Raw genomic sequence first — 12,525 nt, 5'->3', positions numbered from 1 at the left:
ATTAATACTTCCTTACACACACCTTTTGAATTTGTACATGTGAAATAAGACAGTTCCTATTAGAAGCTGTTTTATTTCTGGGAAAAAAAAGTAATGTTGGTGAATTACTAACTAAAAGTAGTAACAGTACTAACTTTTCCAATATCATTCCAGAAGCTTGACAAAACAATGTTGTTTTTTGTTTATTTTTTGGTTTTGTTTTATTTTTGTTTGTCTACCCTGCCATATGAAGTAATGAAAGTCTAATTCATCTTGGCCAATTAGTTCATTTAAACATTTAAATTAATTGGTAAAAAAAAATGTTTCACTGATTCATTTAAATCCTGCACAGCATTTTACCCTTTTTTTTTGGAAGCAATAGACAAAATGATATTTATTACAATAATTTTACAAATAGTATAAAATTGAGTCAAATGCTGCTGTTCCAATGTTTTAGTTATAAATATTATGGTGATTTCTTGGTGGTATTTATAGGCGGAGGGTGAACCAACTCCAGGGTAAGGCTAAGGAGATATCCTTCCCCTTTAAAACAATTTAACCCTTATGCGGTCTTCGGGGTCTTTTTGACCCGCAAACGATGTTTGCTCAAATTAAAAAAAAATTTCTCTTTGTCCAAATGGCATGAGACTTTGTACAGTGGTTAACACTTTTAAGATCTACAAATAAAAAAAAATTGGAGTGATATCTTGTTTTATGTTAGTGTAAAAAAAAAAAGTTACGTTCGTGGTCTTCGGGGTCTCTGGAGACCCCGGGCAACAAAATGTAATTTTGTAACAATATAATATATTTTTTTAAAACCAATGTAATTTTACTCTGTTTATTAATGTTTTTTCTCAACATGTGTGCAGTTTTTGGAGGATTTGTGATATCTTTTAAATTTATATAAATACATTTAAAAAACTTTTTTTTTTTTTTTTTTTTTAAATAGGCTTTTATGCATGAACAGCTTTTTATGTAAAATTCACTTTATAAAAGGCCCAGATTTCTAACTTTCATTTATGTGGATAACATGGATAATTTGACATGGTTTAGTGTGAAATTTTTGCCCATCTTTTGAAAAATGCAGTTTTAAAAGTAAAAAAATATATATAATTTTTACCAGTAGATGGCTGCAGAGCTCCACTATTTGCTATTTGAATGATTGAAAGATGTCTTTTCACAAGTTTTTTTCAGTTGGATTCATATCTAAATGTTATGAAATCACAATTATAATAATAAAAATTACTTTGTCAAAGTTTAGCATTTTTTGTGCAGGGCAAAATCAGTTTTTCAATAATAATTTTATAATAAAAATAATAAAATAATAAAATAAATAATTTTTATTTTTGTGTGCGTGCGTGTGTGTATGAGCATGTCCATTTTGTATTGAGGATGTTTTTTGCATTTTTGGAAGTGTGCCACTTCATTTCTGTCTGCGTGTATTGTGCGTTGTTTCTGATTTTGAGAATGGATTTTGTCCAATTTCTAAGCGGGGTCTCTGTGGGTTACATTATTGATGATATTATTGAAAAACTAATTTTTTTCAGTACAAAAAATGCTAAACTTTGACAAAAAGTAATTTGTATTGTTATATTTGTGATTTCATAACATTTAGATATGAATCCAACTGAAAAAACTTGTGAAAAGACATCTTTCAATCATTCAAATAGCACATAGCAAATAGTGGAGCTCTGCAGCCATCTACTGGTAAAAATTATATTTTTTTACTTTTATAACTGCATTTTTCAAAAGATGGGCAAAAATCTCACACTGAACCATGTCAAATTATCCATGTTATCCCCATGAATGAAAGTTAGAAATCTGGGCCTTTTATAAAGTGAATTTTACATAAAAAGCTGTTTATGCATAAAAACCTATTTAAAAATATATATTTTAATTTATTTATATAAATTTAAAAGATATCACAAATCCTCCAAAAACTGCACAAATGTTGAGAAAAAACATTAATAAACAGAGTAAAATTACATTGGTTTTTAAAAAATATATTATATTGTTACAAAATTGCATTTTGTTGCCGGGGTCTCCAGAGACCCCAAAGACCACGAGTGTAGTCCCTTAAGCGAAGACCGCATAAGGGTTAAATAGATTTCCTTGAAATTGTTTCAAGTTACATGTCACCACACAACCTACAAATCCCAGCATAAATTGTCTTGATAATTTTTTTGTTATTAAAGCATCTAAGTTCACAAACAACTGATCATTTTAACAGAAAAGCAAGCATACTGTATGCAGGATTTGGCATGGCAGAAAGTGTGCAAAGAGCGCTCCCTTTATAATCACTAAAAAGCTGCCACTCATCTTAATTCATCACAATCTCACAAAGTCCTGTTATAATCAATGAAGCTGACGGAACAATGAATCTCTTATTTATTTACATAATTGTTTGCGAGTGTGCAGAATTCAGAATCCACTCAAAATGGCGGAGTTTTTGTTCAGTGCTAACTTAAACACCTCTGATTAGTTGTTGATTTTTTCATTAAAAATTCAAGAGATATGTCGCTCAATGTGACAAAAACATGTAAATAGAAAGCTTTGACATTCTACAGAGCGCAAACACAGATACACACTGGATCGTTTGCCAAATCTGTTTCGCCAATATCCTATTATTACGGAGAAAACTGATCCTATACCAGTAGTTATAGGCAGCTTTTCCCTTTAAAAGCAAGCAGAAGCAGCAGTAGGCAGTGGATTGAGTTTAAATTTTTTTACGCTAGTCTCAAGTCCGTGGCCAGGGGAAGGCTAAGCCTTATCCAGCCTTAAACACGCTCCACCTAAGCATTTAGTGTAAATTTATCTGTTCAAGTGCTGATAATGAAATTATGAATTCAAGATTTACCCTATTTACTTTCTTGAGTATTGCTAAGGATTCATCAGCACACATAGCTATAAAGCAATGAAATGTAATAACTTGTTCTTCCTCTGAAATGACTTTCCAAATATCTATGTAGGCATATTGGCTGCATTCTGCGCAGTAAAAAACAAATCCGTAAAAATAACAGAAAAAGTACTGGCAGTTCATTACCCGGACATTATCCAGTAATTTTATGGACATTTCCCTTAACCCTAAAACACAACGCAATGAAGTGCAAAATTCTAAATACAGGAAAAACAATAAATTAAATTAATAAAATTAAATTAATACAGTACATTGTGCCCTATTTTAAAAAAAAATTTCTTTGCCATGGCCTATTTTTCAAGATCCAATCGATTCCCAGGCTGCTATCCTGTTTCACTCATTAATATATTATGGACGTAAAATGAGCAATTAACACTGACTTTAAAAAGCTTTGATAATGCCCCCCTAAATGGCTTCAATGTACTTTTTATTAGTAGCTTTTAGTGTAGCTAAGAACTTTTCCTAAAGTGTAGCTTGACTGTAGTCATGATTGGCTTGACAACCTACAATTTCACTGGAGCTTCCCCAACAGGTTCCCAAAATATATACCGTGGGTTTTTCAGGATTTACTATCAGACAAATGAGATGAGCAAGTGAAACTGTACTCACGTGGACTCATTTACTCACTCACAATTTACTCTGGAAATCACAGCATGCTTTATAGCTATATAAAACTGCACTGTAACAAACACACGCATTAAACGAATCACTTCTCATAGGACGAGAAGCCTCAGATGGCTGTTTACACACCATGAAAGTGTGTTCCCTATAGACCTGTGAGCAGCTTATTACTGCCAAACTTTGCTCTGACTAATTAAAGCCCTGCTTCAATACAGAAGAACATCTCAGCGGCCAGCTTATTACAGTAATCACCATCTCCTTCAGTCAAGCAAATAAATGCTGATGTGCGAAGAAGGAACATCAAACACTCCTTCTCACACACACACACAGAAATAGAAAGATATTTTGGGGGATAAAAACCCATCACCGGCTTGGTGCTCCAGCACTTTGGCAGGAATAATTAGTGGTGTTTGCAAAGGGAAGCATTCTTACTACTGTGTGTATGATTAGAGATGTGAGCGAACCCCTACGTATTAAAGTATTAAACTTCAGTGTGTAACTCATCTCGTTCATTATTCATGAGAGTTTCTATGACGGTTTTAAAGTTTGACTAAACCATCAAAATATGAGGGAAGAACAAAACACTAAACTTGGTTAAGGTATCTATCAAACTTATTATTTGGCAAAATAGGGCAAACTACAGCTGCAACTTCTATTTTACTATGCAGAAAATGCATAGGAAACAAAAAGCTCACAGGAAAAAGCATACAGTACATTGACTACAACATAATCAATTATTAATATTTCATTGGTTCTCTCTTGTTTTTACATGTGTTCATTATTTCTTTGCATGACAGCCTGGCCAAAAATTATGTCCGCACAATTTGTCATGTTTCATTGCGTTATTACAAATAAAACAATTGACTCCAAGCACAACTGCGCTTGCAAAATCTTTAACAAATTTTTAATAATATTTGAAGTGTGAAGATGTCATTTTTCCTAGGCCAGACATCACTTTTGGCCACTACTGTATATATATACACATACTCACACATACATACATGCATATATATATATATATATATATATATATATATATATATATATATATATATAAATATATATATAAACATAATATGTATCATAATATATATATATATATATATATATATATATATATATATATATATATATAATACATAATATGTATCATATATATATATATATATATATATATATATATATATATATATATATATATATATATATATATATATATATATATATATATACACACACACACACACACACACACACACACACACACCGTACAGTCCAAAAGTTTGGAGTTTCGTCTGCTCACCAAGGCTACATTTATTTAATTAAAAATACAGTAAAAAACAGTAATATTGTGAAATATTATTACAATTTAAAATAACTGTTTTCTATTTGAATATATTTCACAAAGTAATTTATTCCTGTGATGCAAAGCTGAATTTTCAGCATCATTACTCCAGTCTTCAGTGTCACATGATCCTTCAGAAATCATTCTAATATGCTGATCTGCTGCTCAAGAAACATTTAATGTGTACAATTGTACAAAATATTTGTGTACAATATTTTTTTTCAGGATTATTTGATGAATAGAAAGTTCAAAAGAACAGTGTTTATCTGAAATCTAATCTTTTGTAACATTATAAATGTCTTTACTGCCACTTTTGATTGATTTAATGCATCCTTGCTGAATAAAAGTATTCATTTCTTTCATTTCTTTTCAAAAAAATAAAAATAAAAATTCTTACTGACCCCAAACTTTTGAACGGTAGTGTATAATGCTACAGAAGCTTTGTATTTCAGATAAATGCTGTTCTTTTGAACTTTCTATTCATCAAGAAATCCTGAAAAAAAAAGTACACAACAGTTTTCAACATTGAAAATAATCATAAATGTTTATTGAGCAGCAAATCAGCATATTAGAATGATTTCTGAAGGATCATGTGACACCGAAGACTGGAGTAATGATGCTGAAAATTCAGCTTTGCATCACAGGAATAAATTACTTTGTCAAATATATTTAAATAGTACACAGTTATTTTAAATTGTAATAATATTTCACAATATTACTGTTTTTTACTGTATTTTTAATTAAATAAATGTAGCCTTGGTGAGTTGACGAAACTTCTTTTAAAAACATTAAAAATCTTAGTGGTTCCAAACTTTTGGACTGTACTGTGTGTATATATATATATATATATATAACATAATATATATATATATATATATATATATATATATATATATATATATATATATATATATATATATATATATATATATTCATTCTAAATGTATTTATATATTGTACACAATATATTTTAAAAAATGAAATAGTTTAAATGAAATATATTTTGAAAAACAATAAAGAAAAACTGTTTATAACATATTTAACATATATCTGAAATATATTTTAGACAGTTTTGGAATCACGCAGCTGGGGTTATTTTTTATAATACGAACATGAATGATACCTCAAATAATGCTGTTAGTTGAGGAGAGGGGTGCTATTATTTTTCTAAGCAATCATATATTTATAAATGCTTAGTGCAAAATAAAAAGGATGAAAAATTCCATATATTGAGATCGGAAAACTTCTAGATGGGCTCTGTTGACTTAGACTGGCAAGCAACCACCTAGCAATGCACTAAAAACATGCTTGCAACTGTGTAACAACGGTTAATACTTTAAACAACCTATAAATTACATAGCTATGTGCTAAAAACAATTCAACCACACATAAATGTTCTGGTAACCATCCACAACCTCAGGGACAGGGTTAAATAAAATGTAACAATTAAAAATCGTACTTGTTAATGTTAGTCTCAATCTCTTGAGCTTTATGGCCCCAGAGGGGCGATCGGGGTCCTTTACTGTCAGGAGATGTGGGAGGTCCTTCCATCAGCCATTGGTCTCTGAGGGACTTCCTCTGTGAGAGAAACAGGGAAAAGGAGGTAGAGGTAATTACTGCGGCCTATGTTATTTAAATTGATGTCTTATCAGCAGTTCACACTAACAGCATTGCAGCACATTGGTTTCTGGAGCTATTGGTCTATTCACACCAATGGACAATTATGACCAGGATGCTAGGGTTATGCTTAAGATCACAAAAGTGACAAAAATGTAAATTACCAAATATTAACCTTGTTTATTTAGCTGTTCTGGTTAAGTTGCTTAACTGTGGCATGGTTTGATTTTTTTCAAGACACCATAAAATCCAAATTGTTTATGTCCATATACCTATTTTTATGCGCATTTTGGGATACTGCATAAAAAAAATACTGTATGGAAACAATTTTAAAAAATGCACATAAAAAACCTATGCGCTCAATTGAGGTGGATAATTCTTTTATCCAATAAGAGGAGATAAAAAGTAGACTACAGTGGAAACACATTTACTGAATAAATCCCTCGATGCGCAAATAAAACATCATGTGACTTTGCCTCAACAGATCAACCAGCAGATCTATTTCACTGTACTGCATCTCAAATGTTAGTTTGTTTGTTCTGAAATGCCTAAGCCAAAGTCTGTCATCAAAATGGTTGAGTCCCAGAACTGTCTCACACAATTGTGTTCACAAACACCAGGCATCCGAACGCAGGTTAACATTACAGGGTTTATTGAGTTTTGTATGAAAAAAGAGAAACAGTGGCTTCCCCGATTGCAATGACTTCCAATATTACAGATATTTTGTGCCAAATTCCCAGGAAGTGACAATTTCGTTCTCTTGAACACATGGGACGGAATCGGTGCTTTATTCGCAAATGTTTTATGCGATATTCCAATTTTGCCCATAAGTAAATTTCACAACTTTGCATTTAAACATAGCTAATGTCCCTTCTCCTAATTGTACCTGCCACTGACTAATAACAGTACGTGTCTTTGATTGCACTAATGCACTAATGCATAATTGCTTTTATCCAAGCTGTCAAGTTGTTATATATATGTTCAACCTCAACTGTCGTTTCAGCAGGAGACAATACAACAAAGAAAAGATAAAGTGTTCGTCTAACCATTTCATGGGGTCTTTAAAGCACTAAAAATCTGAAGAAAGTTGAAAAGTTGCAGTGCACTTGGAATGAATAATTGTGTTGCAAAACATCCTTTATACAATTTAGAAAATGCCAAAGGGTTAAAGTCTAAAATGAAATTTTCTGCTGAGTGAAGTACTTTCACTCCTCTTCTAATTTCCCCTTCAACAGCAAAAACAAGTAGCAACTCATTTCTGAGTTATCAGAAGTTATCAGAACCATCTAAAGTGTATTATTTTATGTCTTTTACAAGTAATAAAACACATCTCTATGTAGATCAACGGGGAATTCCACAACATGCACAGAACATTGCAGTCACCAGATGCCACGCAGGAAGTGATGTGCACCATGGAAACTGAAAATGTAAGCGAACTAATATAAACTAGCACAAGACAACAGTGGCTGATCATTAAACCCCAAATACAAACACACACACACACACATTTTATGCTACTTAACATAAGGGTGTGTTTTGCCCATTTGTCACGTTTATGTCCCAGTGGTTGGTTTTAATTAATACCAAGACAACTTTTTTGCTATATAAGGGTTACGTTTAAACTATCTGGGAAACTTGTCACCTTTCCTTAATTTAGTTTTGCTGCTTTTCAAATGCCTTTTATGTATAGCTTGTATTGTTGTCCCTACCCAGACTTTCAATCTTTAATGTTTTAAAAGCTATATAAACAGTGATTATCATAAACCATTTTGATATTTATCATGTGACAATTCTACACATACACGTCTAACAATTTTGCCACAGATAAAGTTTCATCAGAAGTTAGTTTGCTCATTTGACACAACAGGGTATGGAAGCACATTTCTGCTTTGGTATAGTAAAACTGTATTTATGACATAAAAAGATAAAAGACATAATTATGATATAAAAAAAGTGACAAAAAGTGAGATAAAAAGTAAATTATGAAAGTCATAATGATAAAAATTGAGCTTTTATGTCAATTATGATTTTTTAAAATCTCAATTTGATAAATATTACTCAGTATCTCATAATTTCAACTTTTTGTCATAATGACTTTATCTAATTATGATTTACCAGATGACGATATTTTTCTTATGTGGTAGAAATAGACCTCATAAGTGTCAGGGAATGGCATGAAATAAACGTGAGACGTGAGAAAAAGTTGTCATTTTGTCAAATTATGACAAAATATTATATATATATAGGAATATAGGAATAATTTGATTTGAGATGTGGTGGAAATGATTAATGTGACAACAAAAAAAATGACAAATGTCATTCTGCTGTGACGCATTATATACACTGTTGAATATCACTAAAATGAATTAACTAGCAGTGTGTAAAATTTGCTTTAGGAGACTTTCTTTGTACAAGGAAATAAGGGCTCACAGTTGAAGAAACACCCATGAATGTACACACACATTCACACACAATGTAGATTTTTGTCTTTTTTCCAACTAAGAACACAAAGGAATAGGAAGAGGGAACGCCAATCTGGAAATATTAATGAAACAATGGGGAGAGAGAGACAGAGAGAGAGAGAGAAAGAGAGAGGAGGCATAAAGCCTTCAGGGTAACATTTCAATTCTCAAGAAGGTTGTGTGTTTGAATACATTGAATGTCAAGCCTGGATCTGTATCTTGTGTTGTACGCATGGCTCTGGTGACTGTGTGCATTTTTGGTTTTTCTGTGTGTGCATATAGGCCTACTTTTGTGAAATTCCACCCCATGACGTAACCTGCTTAACACAAACGTGACCTGACGTGTCTGGCTGCAAAACAAGGTTACAGGTTGTGCAGGCAAGTGTGTGTGTGTGTGTATGTGAGGTCACACCTTTAGCTGCTGAAGTCTCATTCGCTCGTCCTCCATCTCTCTCCTGGCTCGCTCCTGTTCTTCTTGTATCCGCCGTTTCTCCTGAAAAGCAGAAATTATAACAGACATGATGCACGCATAAACTGACATGTACTTTGCTTTAAAGCGGCTTCCTGCTAGCTGGATACACTTCAGTTTTGGCAGGGGATGTCACATCTACCAGCAGTTTTTGATAAAATCTTGATTTTTTTGTTGTACTTTTTGGTCTGACACTTTGTCTGTTAAATAATGGAACAGGGGTAACAGGATGTTGACTATCATTCATAAGTTTGGGTATTAAAAGGTTTTTTTTGTTTGTTTGTTTGTCAAAAGTGACAGTAAAGATATTTATAAAGTTATAAAACATTTCGGTGACACTTTACTTAAAACTTTTATGTATAATGCATTATAACAGTACTCATAATGTATGTTACAATGCATTAGATCTTTTCAAAAATAATTAAAACAAAATTACAATTCATTATAATATATGCAGATTACTTGTTACATCTGAAATTGGTTACTTGTCATATGTTTTAATGCATTATACTTTCTAACAATTAATAGCAAAGTATCAAAATGTATTAGGGTACAGCAGGGCTAAAGGCACACCTTAAGAAAAGAAAATGTGCTTTTCACTACTCTCAAAGTGTATGATTACAGGAAAAATATATATGTTTGTATTGAACATTGATGGAGCAGCATCAACGTTCAATATTGTGTGAAAATAAATCATAAAAGTGGTTAAATTTGTTTAAAAATCTTATAAATATATGAGGTAGTGAGGGGGACCATTTAAGCCACACATGGGTAAAAGGCACACAGTATTCATACAAATACTTTAGCTAAAATAATGTGTTTTTAATAATGTCTAGGTTAATACTTGTTCAAAAGAATCACTTTAACAAAGTTTGTGCTATTTTCTGTTTATTTTTATAAATAAAAGAATTAATTTTTGTTTAATAAATATACTGTTATTAAAATAGGCCTATGTTAATATAAAAATCTATTTAAAAAAATACAGAAACAAATTACTTTAAAAAGTAAAGATTCTGAAAGCAATGAAGGAGATCCCATAATATTTAATATAGATTTATAGTAGTGACAGTAAATTATATTTTATTATATGATTAAAGGTGCTAAAGAGGATGTTTTGTTTTATACATTTTTGCAATATTACTTGAAACTGTCTTTACTAACTGATAAAAGACTATTTATTAGGTGCACTGAAAGGAATAATATTAATATACATCATCTGTGCACGAGGTAGGGCCTTAAAAACATCAGCCAATCGTTTACGCGATCATCGCGTAAACGATTGGCCCTCTGGCTTGTCAATCACTGCCATGACGTTCCTTGTGAGAGACGAGCGCGGCTGCGCGCTCCAGTAACTTTCCACACTCCACAGGCGCCGCATGCAATGTTCTTGTCAGGAGACAGGAGTAACAACTGCAGATTATGAGTTACCTGCGGTGAGTCCGACATAATGAATCCACTAACATGACACAGCGAATGCCGGTGGTAAACACTCGTGTTCCAATACGAGTGTTTACGAGTTTTGGGAGGCGTTCCTTCGAAGGAGGAGGGTTGTTCTTACGCATGCGCTCAACAGTCTTTTGATATATGATATTTGGTATGTGAATCTAACCATGTCATATCAACAAATGGAAAAGTCAGCAAACTATGTATTATCATGTTAAATATGGTGCCTTTTGCCCCAACAGCAGGTGCGCTTTTTTACCCCAAATACCATACTTTCACATATTCTTCCGTTATTGAAAAACTGTTGCTTGAATTACCTTTAACAAAACTGAAAATCATTAAGAAGACCTTTGTCTGAAAATACAAACATTAATTTAATTGATTCTCATTAGCTACTTAAATCAACAACATTTTAAAAAACATCAAATATTAGATCAAACTACCTCAGAATCAACTTTGCATTGCTGCCCGCGATCGCATCAAGGATCAGACAAATTTGCACGTGCATCCTGAAAAGCGGATATTTAGGAAAGTGCTGCGGCAAGATTTTGTGCCATCTAGTGGTTTAGAGGAAAATAATATCAAGGCGCCTTTTGCCACCACGGCGCTTTTAGCCCCATTGTACCCTATAACTGATTACAATTATTCATGAGACCATACAATGCATTATAAATGTGCATTACAAGGAACAATTAATGTTTTAAAAATACTTGTATAATGCATTATAAATAAAGCCTGTAAGTGAAGTCTTACCAAGATTTCTATTTGAAATAAATGCTGTTCTTGATAATAAATCCTGCTGCACTGCTTTCAACATTGATGAATGAAATGATTCTTTAGCACCAAATCAGCAATTAGAATGATTTCTGAAGGATCATGTGACACTGAAGACTAGAGTAATGGAGTATTACTTTGCCATCACATAAATTAATGACATTTTATATTATATTACAATACTAAACCATTATTTTAAATTGTTACAGTACTTCACAATATTACAGTTTTTACTGTGACTAGGAGGGGACATGCTCAATTCACTTAGTTTTGCTGTGGCCACGACATATTAACTTGTGGGAACGTTATAATATGTCGTGGTCAAGAGATATTAATTTGTGGAAACATGATAAGTCATGGCCTAACGACAAACTCCATTGTTTCCTCCTTCTTATATAAATCTAATTTGTTTAAAAGACCTCCGAAGAACAGGCGAATCTCAACATAACAGTTGGGATCATTAATATGTACGCCCCCAATATTTGCATATGCCAGCCCATGTTCCCAACATTATGAAAGGCATTAGACAAGGGCAGCCAGTAACGTCTGGATCTGCACAGGTGAATCAACAGACTAGGTAAGCAAGCAAGGACAACAGCGAAAAATGGCAGATGGAGCAATAATAACTGACATGATCCATGATATCATGATATTTTTAGTGATATTTGTAAATTGTCTTTTCTAAATGTTTCGTTAACATGTTGCTAATGTACTGTTAAATGTGGTTAAAGTTACCATCGGTTATTACTGTATTCACGGAGACAAGACTGTCGTTATTTTCATTTTTAAACACTTGCAGTCTGTATAATTCATAAACACAACTTCATTCTTTATAAATCTCTCCAACAGTGTAGCATTAGCCGTTAGCCACGGAGCACAGCCTCAAATTCATTCGGAA

The 12,525-nt window shown here is 32.4% G+C and overlaps 1 protein-coding gene across 5 annotated transcripts in view; it reads right to left on the bottom strand.

Moving 5' to 3' along the window:
* Window positions 1–12,525, bottom strand: part of palm3 (paralemmin 3) — a 60,461-nt gene that overhangs the window by 7,088 nt on the left and 40,848 nt on the right. For all 5 annotated transcript variants that reach the window (XM_048200372.1, XM_048200370.1, XM_048200373.1 and 2 more), the window contains exons 3-4: window positions 9,354–9,434; window positions 6,322–6,440 (exon numbers count right to left, since the gene is read on the bottom strand). In XM_048200372.1, the coding sequence (XP_048056329.1) occupies window positions 6,322–6,440; window positions 9,354–9,434 (200 nt within the window). The remainder of the gene's footprint in view (window positions 1–6,321; window positions 6,441–9,353; window positions 9,435–12,525) is intronic.

This window comes from Megalobrama amblycephala, linkage group LG8 (assembly GCF_018812025.1).
Source record: "Megalobrama amblycephala isolate DHTTF-2021 linkage group LG8, ASM1881202v1, whole genome shotgun sequence".
NCBI lineage: Eukaryota > Metazoa > Chordata > Actinopteri > Cypriniformes > Xenocyprididae > Megalobrama > Megalobrama amblycephala.
The sequence above is the reverse complement of the archived record's forward strand: the minus strand, read 5'-3'. Positions and strand labels throughout refer to the sequence as shown.